This window comes from Astyanax mexicanus, chromosome 6 (genome assembly GCF_023375975.1).
Source record: "Astyanax mexicanus isolate ESR-SI-001 chromosome 6, AstMex3_surface, whole genome shotgun sequence".
Taxonomy (NCBI): Eukaryota; Metazoa; Chordata; class Actinopteri; order Characiformes; family Acestrorhamphidae; genus Astyanax; species Astyanax mexicanus.
The window spans coordinates 9,157,847-9,170,125 of record NC_064413.1 but is presented as its reverse complement, the minus strand read 5'-3'; the positions used below and the strand labels follow the sequence as shown (position 1 = coordinate 9,170,125).

The following is a 12,279-nucleotide window of genomic DNA, read 5'->3' as shown; positions in this document are numbered from 1 at the left end:
TTGTGATTATTATAGATGTATTAAACACATTAATCAGTGTAATGGGGAGCGCTGGAAGCGGGGCGTGCTTTGCTGTGCAGCCACAGCTTGTGAAGTGTCCCTCAGCGCCACCTGCTGTTCTGGAGCGATGCATTTGTAGAGTTGGGGTGTATTTGTGAGAAAATCTCAACACGAGTTTGCGACTGCTAAAAGTGTGCCAAAAGTCACGTGATTTACAAATGGGCTGTGCGTGTTCGTGAATCATGACACGGTAATGTTTGAAAATCATGTCCTACTTGTTGTTTATTGCTTTTTGCATTTGTAAAACGTGTTATATTTGTTTGTAAAGAGCAATGTATTAGAAAACAGCTGTGTATTTATTTGAAGTTTACGTATATATTTACAACCATCAGGTTTTGTGTTTGTAAAACACACCGTGTGTGTTAGATAGTCGAGTTTTGTATTTGTAAAACGTGTTGTGTTTGTTTGCAAGTAGTATCATATTTACAGAATATGTTTTCTTTATTTGCGTAGTTTTGGCACTAATTTAGCTCCATAGGGATTCCACCTGACTGAGCCACGGATAGAGCTAAAATATACGGTATGACTGTAGAACACAAGAGGAACTCGCTTTATCTGAGATTATTACCGTTTCTCCAGTTTTTAAAAGCAGCATATAAGGCGGAAAAGATTCCTCACAGATCCACTTGATCCTGTCAGAGAAGTCTTCTGTGTTTTTGGGCTAAAACATGTCCTCAGAGCCACAACTCCACCCTCAGGACCGAGCTGTAGCGATTATTCACGCTGTACACGATGAGTTATGCGATATTAAACTCAACAACGTTAATTAGACCAGAATGGATTATTGATTATCTGAACGGGATGTACCGCTCGCGCTCGAGAGAACTTGAAACGGTCAGGGGGGCGGAGTCAGAGACTGAGCCAGCTCATGCCTGCTTCTCATTGATCGAAAACTCCCGCCAGTCAAAATGAAATGAAAATATTATATAAAATAATTATATTGTTATATAGGCCAGTGTAACAATCTTTATATAGTCTATATCTATATATGGTACTAAAATACATCTGTGGATTATCTGTGATTTAATGACATTCGAATTGTGAGCCAAAGGACACTATAAATGAAGTGTGTATAAAAATGTTATACAGGGCCGCTGCTAAGGTTTTGGAGGCCCTAAGCATAACTGGTCAGGGAGGCCCCCCCCCCAAAAAAAAAAACAAAAAAAAAAAACACACACACACACACAAACACAAAAGGTTTACGCAAAATTTTACTATTTATTAAAATTACACATGTAACTGTGAATATTTACAACGTTATAAGTAAGGCCAATAACAGTTGTAGCCCCCCAGCCAGAAAATGGTAAAGCCAACTGATGGTTTATGAAGATTTAATACTTTTTTGGTCTCACAAACACACCGTAAGAGCTATGAATTTCACAAATGTCACTGAGAATACACATATGCGTTACAAAAAACACTGGTCACAAACAAAATACCTTGTTCCCGCTCTAGCTAGGGGCATATATTGCCGTGTTTCTCCTGAATATCCTCCCTCTCTGTCCCCTCCAGCATTCGCGCCTGTCCTGCTGAACTGCCTGACTCATTCACTCCCGTTTTCCCCACAGTTTCAAAATAAAAGTCTTCAATATTTTCAGTCATTCTTCCCACAATAATAAAACCAAAATAACAAAAGAAAACTGCAGGACAGAAATTAAAATATACATAATGTTAACTTAAACTTCAGTTACACTCCCACCAATCATTAATGACTTATAACAGAGCTTGAAAACTATAAGCATGAATGATTCCCTTATTAATTCCATTCTGTTTTATGAGGGAGAACATAACTCGAACTGTACCAAAATATTAAGTAAACAAATACATTTGCAAGAATGGGAGTCATGAGCAGAGTTAATGAAAAAGAGTTTAACTTGTCTCCAGCAGGAGGACCAGTTTCTGAACTGGGCGTTCTACGACTGACAACTTGCTCAGACGTTCACCCTTTTTACCTAGATGCTTATCCCCTAATTGTACTTTGACTCTACGAACGAGCCCATCCTTATCAGGGGTGGTCTCTGACACTCTGCCTAGACGCCATTCACATCTGGGAAGATTGTCATCTCTTAACATCACAACGTCACCAGTTTGGACGTTTCTTCTGGGTGAGTGCCAGCGCTGTCTGGTAGCAATAGTGGCAAGGTATTCCTTGCGCCATCTGCTCCAAAACTGTTCAGCTAGATACTGAACATGTCGCCATCTCTTTTTTCCATACATGTCCTCTCTTACAAATTCACCAGGTGGCGGTAGAGCTTTGTTGGACTTTTGAGTGAGGAGATGATTAGGGGTAAGAGGTTCAAGGCTGTCTGGGTCTGTGAGATTGTCAACTGTAAGTGGACGGCTATTCACAATAGCCATAGCTTCATACAGAAAGGCTCGTAAGGAGGCATCATTTAGCTTGTCTGATGAGAGAGCAATTGTGGACCGGAGGACATTTCTGACTGTCCTGATTTGTCTCTCCCAGACACCACCAGCATGACTTGAACAAGGCGCATTCATTATAAAGTCGCACTGCTTCTCTGCCAGGAACGTAGCTATGCGTTCTGGGTCCACTTCGTTAAGAGATTCCTTTTCAACATCGCACATTAATGCAATGGGGTGTTGTCGAAACCTGATAAGAATGCCAATCAAGTTGTTTATCAGGTCAGGTCCAGAGAGGAGATGGTCATTTAGGCTGGTTCCTTTATAATGTGCTAAACAGTCAAACACTACCCGAAGCTTGTCCTGCTTATTCGCGTGGTAGATGCCATGGTGTGGAATATACCATTTTTCACCTTCAATGCCTGAGTCATGGACTTCTTCTGCATCTCCCTTACTAATTACATCCTCCATGAACTTAACATAGTGGTCCTTGTACTTCTTGTCCTTTGACAATTTTCGTTTAAGGTGGTTAAGTCGCAGGATGGCCAGATTTTTGTTGTCTGGTAGACTGGGTCTTCTTTTGAAGGGCAGAGGCATTTCGTAATGACCCTCAGTATTCTTCTGTATACCACTACCCAGCTTGTTCAGGAACATGACATCATCTTGGGACACCGTCTTGCTGTCGTCCCTTCCATCCTTGAAGTCAGACTCTAGAACACGAATGACATCTGCAGGAGTTACAAGAGGCATCTCTTTGACAGAAATGCGATGACATAAGCTAGTGGGAAGGGGAGGGACCAGTGTGGGTGTGGAACGGCCCACAACACTCCATCCTAAGTCTGTGCGAATGGCAAAGGGTTCTTCGTCTCCTCCCAGTATAACCTGTTTTGGTGCCATTGCTCTTGGGCAGTTGTAGCCTATCAGCAGTCCTACTTCACAGTCTTTGTATGGTTGGATTTCATCAGCTATCTCTGAAAGATGGGCCCATTTCTTGGCTGACTCACAAGTAGGGATGTGCATGGGGTTTACGGGTATACAATCTTTCGTATAGGCTGGTGGAAGATCAATGTGTGTGGCTGAGCTATAGCCTCTCACACAAAGTCCAGATACCCTTTCACTTTGGAAGATTGTGCCCTTTCCACTCATAGTAGTCAACTTAAGCTTCACTGGATACTTCTCAGCTTGTAAAATGTTACTTACTCCCTGGTCAACAAATGTGGTGTCACTTTGTGTATCTAGGAGAGCATACACTAGCCTTTCCATGCATGGATTACTCTTTGTTGACACCCATACTGGCACAATCATGGATGTGTGGTGAGAACTTTCTCCAGCTATGCTGAGTGACACTGAGGTTGTACTTTCACTTGCTTTATTTAGAGATGTGTCAGAGGAAGGTACAGGAGCTTCTTTCTTTACATAACTGTTGTCATGGAGACATGTTGGATGCCTTCCTTTACAAGTGTTACAGGTATGCCGATGACGACACTCATTTGCATGGTGGCCAAATTTCAAACACGCATAGCACAGTTTTCTTTCCTTCACATAATTTTTGCGCTCTTCTAAGGACATTGCTGTGAACTTGAGGCAGCCATGAAGCTGGTGTCTATGATCTTGACACAGCACACAGGAGAGTTTTACACCTTTCTTGGATGAATGTTGACACTCACTGTCTGTAACTGCTTGACTGCTGAGAACATTAGCCTTGGGTTTTTTATGTTCTCGTGGACTGCGCTTTATCAGAAGATGGATCCAGAGAATAGAGTGCATGAAAAGAAGTTACTGGGTTGCAAGCAACTTCAGCTTCCATGGCCACAAATGCAGCAAAGTCTTTGAAACTTGGGAATTCTTGTTTCTCAGTTAGGGATTGTGTTACTTGTCTGTTCCAACGTGAAACAATCCAGTCAGGAAGTTTTTGGACAATTTTTTGATTCTCCTCACAGTCGTTCAGTATTTCAAGACCCTTGACATAAGCAGGGCCGCTGCTAAGGTTTTGGAGGCCCTAAGCATAACTGGTCAGGGAGGCCCCCCCCCCCAAAAAAAAAAAAAAAAAAAACACACACACACAAACACAAAAGGTTTACACAAAATTTTACTATTTATTAAAATTACACATGTAACTGTGAATATTTACAACGTTATAAGTAAGGCCAATAACAGTGAAGAACAGCACAAGAGTACTATTTATAATGTATAAATAATAAATGAAACGATGCATGTCTATTTTAAGCAGTGGACACGTCATTTACACAAGCCAGCCTTAAAGGTTATGAAATTATTGTTTATATTCGTGGTGTATTTATATCAGCCTGTCAAAATCTATAGAGCTGTCTGATCCTGCTGTCATACAGACCATTTGGATAGTGCACTGATGGCATTAGTCAATAGGTAGGCTACTCTGTTTATTAATTTTTTATTAAAGTCACTAAAAATCTTCAAACTACACTACTACTATTTGCAAACGTGCCACGTGCCTTGCAATACCCAGATTAGTTTCTAGTTAAGCGTTTAAAGCTACCAAATCAGCAAAGCCAACGTAACTAGCTCAGGCAACACCACTGAACATGAAGTAATCAAAACTATTTAAACCTTTATCATCGAAGTTACTCACCAGAAAGGGATGCATGGGCCTCATCTTTCTGCTTCTTTTTCTTCTTCTCAGCTCCAGACTCAAACCGTCGCTTCATAGTTGAATTACCATTTAGTAGCAACTTCGCGCGGTGAACTTGTCTCCTGCCAAACTCAAGTAGCGTTGCTACTTTAGTTAGGACTAAGGTTGCCAGATAAGTTACGATTTTTCATCCTATTTGTTTATTTTATTTTAAGTTTTTAACTTACACAAATATTGCACTGGACAAGTTTTTGTATAGAATGGCCACATACACTTTAAAAATGGTTAAACATGCGCAAGATTTAGCGCCTCCATGCATTTTTTGATTATTTATTTGACTGGAAAATGTCACATCTGGCAACAACCAACAGAGCAAACCGAGCCGTGCCATTTCAGGCAATAGGGGTGGGGGCATTATATTATGCACAAAAATAATAACGTGCCGCTTTTAAGTAGTAGAGTAGGTGCCCCATGCAATGTTTAAAGACAAAAAAGATGAGCGTATCATAAATAATTCACATTGGGTTTTAAATGTAATAATGTCATAATTTCAACACATTTCATTCTCAGTCAATTTGGCTCCCTGCAACTGCAAAATGGTTGAGGCCTAACGCTGGCTGCGTTGTCTGCGTATGCAGAGCGGCGGCCCTGGACATAAGGCATAGCTTCTTGACAAGAAATCAGGAAGTCAGACAGGTCTCTAAGCCCTAGTGCATCCTTTGGCTGAATTTTTGACCAATTAGCAAGTTTCGTCCGAAAGGCTCTTTGGATGGTGAATGGCTGGCCATATCGTTGGTTCAGTTTGGACCATGCATCCTGAAAAGCCACACTGTCATTCCTGTAGAAGGTGCCATCTAAAGCTTTGCGAGCAGGGCCACCTACGTATTTCTTTAAATAAAACAGCTTTTCTGCAGGAGAGACGCATCTTTTGTCAATAAGAAACTGAAAGCTTGACTTCCATTCCATAAACTGAATGGGATCTCCATTAAACACAAATGGCTCAGGAACAGGAAGTCTGTTTAGTGCCACACTATCTTGGAAGGCTTGGGCCAGAAGGGAAACCTCTAAATGATGAGATGCTGTATCTTTAGATTGACTAACAGCAGTTGGGGGTGTAGTGCTTGTTCCCTGTTTACATTTGTTGCTGAGGTTTGTGCCAATATTAATAACACTTTCTCGAGTGGCCTCCAGATCATAAGCTTCTACCCTAGCTCTTGCTGCTTTCAGTTCTTTTTCTGCCTGCAATCGCTCCAGTTCGCGGCGCTGAGCCTCCAGAGCTCTTTGCTGTTGTTGTATTTTTTCCAGTTGTTTCTCTTCCTCTATTAGCATCTCAAATTCAGCCTCTTTTGCTGCCAGTTCTGCTGCAGCATCTGCCCGTTTTGCCACCACCAGTGATGTAGCGGAATAAAGACTTGACTTAGAACTTCTCTTTGAGATAACTGACCCATAGACTGAACGTGCATAGTCACAGTTAAGCAGCTCCTGTAGACGACCCTTTTCGTGTTCTGCATTAAACTCGCCATGAACTTCTACAATTCTCTCATAGGCAATTTTTACAATGTCCTTTGTGACAGCTTCACAGGCATCTACTCGTCGTCTTAACTCAGTAGGTGGTGTTACAGTGTGCCGGATTTCTGAATACATTTTCATAACATCACCCTTGCTTTTCTCTAGTGTGTCAATAAGAAGTCCTAGCTGGCTCCCTGAAATTTCTGACAATAGCTGTTCTCTTGCTTTGTGTGCGTGAATTTTCCATTGTTCATACAAGGAAAGCAGTCTTTTTTCTTTTCGCTGGGCTTCTTCTTTTTGAAAAGCAAGCATTTTTTCAGTAGGGCAATGTGGTCGACTAGAACGGCGAGCAGGTGGAGTTTTGTCAGTCTTTTCTTGTGATTCATTTTTCCTTTCGCTTGAAACTGCTTTTTGATGGCAATGCCTCTCAGATGACCCTGTTGACCTAACCCCTGAATTTTGTATATTTTGTTGGAGACTATCCTGCTCCTCAGACTCTTCTATATTTGACTGTTCTGATTCTGATTCAGACATTTTGCCTTACATTAACAGTGAAACGAAACAGACAGGCCTTCTACACAATCATCAAGATGAAAACAAATATATACACAATACTTAATAGTTATACAACTTATTTACCAGTGTTGAAGGCAATGTAATGACGTTTCTAAGTGTAAACTCAATTAAACCAGTCCTTAAACACTTGAATTAGATATTGCAATAATGTCCTTACACAAGTGTCCGATTAGATTTGGATATATTACTTGGAGCAGGAGACGTGAAATGAGGGGGAAATGTTCACAATCCACTTTTAATGATGAACTTTGAAAAGCACCTCACTTGGCCAACGTTACTCACAGTTCTGTTACCTTTAATTTCCTTGGATATGTAGCAATTATGTCCGTAAATGACCGTTCCACCGAATCCTTTAGGCTGCTGTTGCATATGCTGCAGAAGTGAACTTGAAAGAGGCTGTGCCTAACGTTAAAGTGTCCACCAGGCGATGAAGCAGCATAGCACCGTGAAGATCCTTCCGTGTAGGCTCCCTTGAGGTAGATCACAGCAGGCCACCAGGATGTGCGGAGAAGCTCTTACTGTAGCCCCCCAGCCAGAAAATGGTAAAGCCAACTGATGGTTTATGAAGATTTAATACTTTTTTGGTCTCACAAACACACCGTAAGAGCTATGAAAGAAACAAAAACAAATTACAATTTCACAAATGTCACTGAGAATACACATATGCGTTACAAAAAACACTGGTCACAAACAAAATACCTTGTTCCCGCTCTAGCTAGGGGCATATATTGCCGTGTTTCTCCTGAATATCCTCCCTCTCTGTCCCCTCCAGCATTCGCGCCTGTCCTGCTGAACTGCCTGACTCATTCACTCCCGTTTTCCCCACAGTTTCAAAATAAAAGTCTTCAATATTTTCAGTCATTCTTCCCACAATAATAAAACCAAAATAACAAAAGAAAACTGCAGGACAGAAATTAAAATATACATAATGTTAACTTAAACTTCAGTTACAACAGTGAAGAACAGCACAAGAGTACTATTTATAATGTATAAATAATAAATGAAACGATGCATGTCTATTTTAAGCAGTGGACACGTCATTTACACAAGCCAGCCTTAAAGGTTATGAAATTATCGTTTATATTCGTGGTGTATTTATATCAGCCTGTCAAAATCTATAGAGCTGTCTGATCCTGCTGTCATACAGACCATTTGGATAGTGCACTGACGGCATTAGTCAATAGGTAGGCTACTCTGTTTATAAATTTTTTATTAAAGTCACTAAAAATCTTCAAACTACACTACTACTATTTGCAAACGTGCCACGTGCCTTGCAATACCCAGATTAGTTTCTAGTTAAGCGTTTAAAGCACATGTGTCAAACACAAGGCCCGCGGGCCAAATGTGGCCCGCCACGTTCTTTTATGTGGCCCGCGAGAGCTTGTAAGATCTTAGTGTCTATAATAAAGAGGTCAGAGACGTGTTTTGACCAAAAAATACGTTCCCCACAATGCTTGTCGATTGTATTACCCGCGAAGTTACGGCTTACTGCCACTACACGGCAGTGTAGTCATTGATGTGGAAACCCTGCCGGAGGGAAGGTGTAACTGGAATTGAGACATACAAATGTCCAGAAAAAGAAAAGTTGATGCGGACGGACGGCTGTTTCAACAAAGATGGGAAGGCGAATACATGTTCGTGCTTCAAGGCGAAAGACCGGTATGCCTTTTGTGTTGTGAAGCAGTGTCGGTTATTAAAGAGTACAATCTACGCCGGCATTTTGACACCAAGCACGGCGCTAAGTACGGCAAAGCTAGCCTTCAAGAAAAGCAACAGATTGCACAAGAATTAAAAGACAAACTGAAGTCGCAGCAGAATCTGTTCACGAAAGCCACAGCCAAAAACAGTGCGGCAGTGAAAGCTAGCTTTATTGTGGCTGAAGAAATCGCCCGTGCTTCAAAGTCTTTTTCAGAGGGAGCGTTTTTAAAGCAGTGCATGCTGAAGGTCTGTGAGCAGGTGTGTCCCGACCAGATTCAGACTTTTAAAAATGTCAGTTTGTCAAGAAACACCATCGTTGACCGAGTTAAGGAACTAGCAGAAAATCTTGCAACACAGCTGGCCGAGGAGACACGCAGCTACACAGCTTTTTCATTAGCTGTTGATGAAAGCACAGATAACACAGATACAGCGCAGTTAGCAATTTTTATTAGAGGCGTGAAGTCGGATCTTTCTGTCACTGAGGAACTGTTGGATGTAGCTGCTATGCATGGAACTACAACGGGACAGGACATTTTTGATGCGGTTGAGAAGTCCGTAAATAAAAATGCATTGGCCTGGGAAAACTTGGTGGGATTAACTACAGACGGTGCACCGGCAATGTGTGGAGAAAAAAATGGCTTGGTTGGACTAATGAAGGGGAAAATGCAAAAAATGAACTGTCACATGCCTCTAATAACGTATCATTGCATTATCCATCAAGAAGCTTTATGTGGGAAGGTGCTGGGAATGGATAACATAGTGACCACGGTCATGAAAACGGTGAACTTCATCCGGGCGCGGTGCCTGAATCACCGTCAGTTCCAGATGTTTTTGCAGGAGATCGACTCGGAGCACGGGGATGTGCTGTACCATACAGAAGTGCGGTGGTTGAGTAGGAGCAGAGTCCTCCGGCGATTTTTTGAGCTCAGGGAAGACATTGCTCTTTTCATGCAGAGTAAAGGAAACCCCTTGTCTGAACTGTCAGATCCAAAGTGGCTGTGTGATTTTGCTGTGTTGTGTGATATAACCGAGCATCTCGCCCAACTGAATCAGAAGCTGCAGGGACGCAAACAAGTCATTACGCAGATGTCCGATATGATCACGGCTTTCCAGCGTAAACTGGACCTATGGATGTGCCAAGCAAAACAGGACAATCTTGCCCACTTCCCCGTTTGTCAGAGCATGTCAGCCTTATTTCCTGGGACTTTTTCGTGTGCTCAGCTGACTACCAAACTGAGCCGGTTAAAGACTGAGTTTGATCGGCGCTTCTCTGACTTCAGAGGACAGCAGTCTGGCTTTGCCATCTTTGCCAATCCTTTCACCACCGACGTCTGCACTGCACCCCAACATCTTCAGATGGAGTTAATTGAGCTTCAAAGTGACAGTGGCCTGAGAGCAAAGTTCCAAGATGCTGCAATCCAGGACTTTTACAGGCTGCTGCCCCCTGGTCTGATGCCACAGCTTCGACTTCATGCTGCCCGTGTTCTGTCCATGTTTGGAAGCACCTATCTGTGTGAACAGATGTTTTCTATAATGAATCTGAACAAAAACAAGCACAGATCACGTCTCACTGATGACAACCTCCATGCTGTCCTAAGGATTGCCTCAGCACAGGACCTAAAACCAGACATTGACACACTGGTAATGGGGAAACGCTGTCAGACATCTTGTCAGAAAGACACATAGGTAAGCATTTTAAAAAACCTAATTAGAATATAATTAAATGAAATTCAACCAAGAAGAACAATAATTTAACTTTATGCAATTTAATTTATGTTTGTTATTTTCAGAACATGATCATTGGATGGTAGAGGATATCCACTTGGTGTGACAGGGAGCATGTCCTCATCAAAAACTAACCTGAAAACTTGATATAGTTGTAAACTGAGTCAACCTTTATTTTTGTATTTTAAGTTCATTACATACTTATTTATATGTGTAGCTGTTGCAACGTATTTAGTGTTTGCAGGTTTTATGTGTTTATGTAGTTTTTGTAATTAAGCATCTAGTTTGATGCAAGGCGGTTGCAGTCAGTTTTTTTTGCAAAATGCTGTCAAATGTTCTTAGCAGCTCACAATTTTTGATTTTATATTTATTAAGCCTCTTTTCTTTATCAAACGTTTTGATCAAAGATAATATATTTTGTATTTTATGTTATTTCTATTCACTTGAATAGTTTGGTTCTTGATTGATGGTTAAAAGGATTTATGTTAATAGAGCAACAAGTAAACATTTTTTTCCATGCAACTGTAATGTTTGATTGAATAAATAATATATTGAGAGTTATTTAACATTAAGGAGTAATTACATTCATTTTATATTACATTTGGTTACATTTTATTACATTTATAAGTTACATCTGGCCCTCAGAGGACCGCCAATATGCCAATGTGGCCCTCGGCCAAAATGAGTTTGACACCCCTGGTTTAAAGCTACCAAATCAGCAAAGCCAACGTAACTAGCTCAGGCAACACCACTGAACATGAATTAATCAAAACTATTTAAACCTTTATCATCGAAGTTACTCACCAGAAAGGGATGCATGGGCCTCATCTTTCTGCTTCTTTTTCTTCTTCTCAGCTCCAGACTCAAACCGTCGCTTCATAGTTGAATTACCATTTAGTAGCAACTTCGCGCGGTGAACTTGTCTCCTGCCAAACTCAAGTAGCGTTGCTACTTTAGTTAGGACTAAGGTTGCCAGATAAGTTACGATTTTTCATCCTATTTGTTTATTTTATTTTAAGTTTTAAACTTACACAAATATTGCACTGGACAAGTTTTTGTATAGAATGGCCACATACACTTTAAAAATGGTTAAACATGCGCAAGATTTAGCGCCTCCATGCATTTTTTGATTATTTATTTGACTGGAAAATGTCACATCTGGCAACAACCAACAGAGCAAACCGAGCCGTGCCATTTCAGGCAATAGGGGTGGGGGCATTATATTATGCACAAAAATAATAACGTGCCGCTTTTAAGTAGTAGAGTAGGTGCCCCATGCAATGTTTAAAGACAAAAAAGATGAGCGTATCATAAATAATTCACATTGGGTTTTAAATGTAATAATGTCATAATTTCAACACATTTCATTCTCAGTCAATTTGGCTCCCTGCAACTGCAAAATGGTTGAGGCCTAACGCTGGCTGCGTTGTCTGCGTATGCAGAGCGGCGGCCCTGATGTTATATTAGAACATAACTGCTCAGGCAGTAAATGCTTAAATTAATTAATAATGGTTATTTTGTGGTGGTGTAATTGTTTAATTTAAAAAAAAAGAAATATTAATTTATAAGTCATAATTGAAGAGTGTAATATGATCATTACTAGAACAGCAGTGACTATTAGTGAATTAATAGTAAGAGTGTTTTAGAGATTAAAGCTGATGTCCGTAAATTTTGCGCTTTGGGGCCCTCTCTGGTGAGAATGGGTAATTTGCACAGAACATGCGGAAGAATCATTTTAAACT

The 12,279-nt window shown here is 40.9% G+C and overlaps 1 protein-coding gene across 1 annotated transcript; it reads left to right on the top strand.

Moving 5' to 3' along the window:
• Positions 1–8,680: 8,680 nt before the first annotated feature.
• Positions 8,681–10,700, top strand: LOC111196906 (general transcription factor II-I repeat domain-containing protein 2B-like). Its single transcript, XM_049480501.1, has one exon. The coding sequence runs from the start codon at positions 8,681–8,683 to the stop codon at positions 10,496–10,498; it is 1,818 nt and encodes a 605-aa protein (XP_049336458.1). The 3' UTR covers positions 10,499–10,700.
• Positions 10,701–12,279: the final 1,579 nt, after the last annotated feature.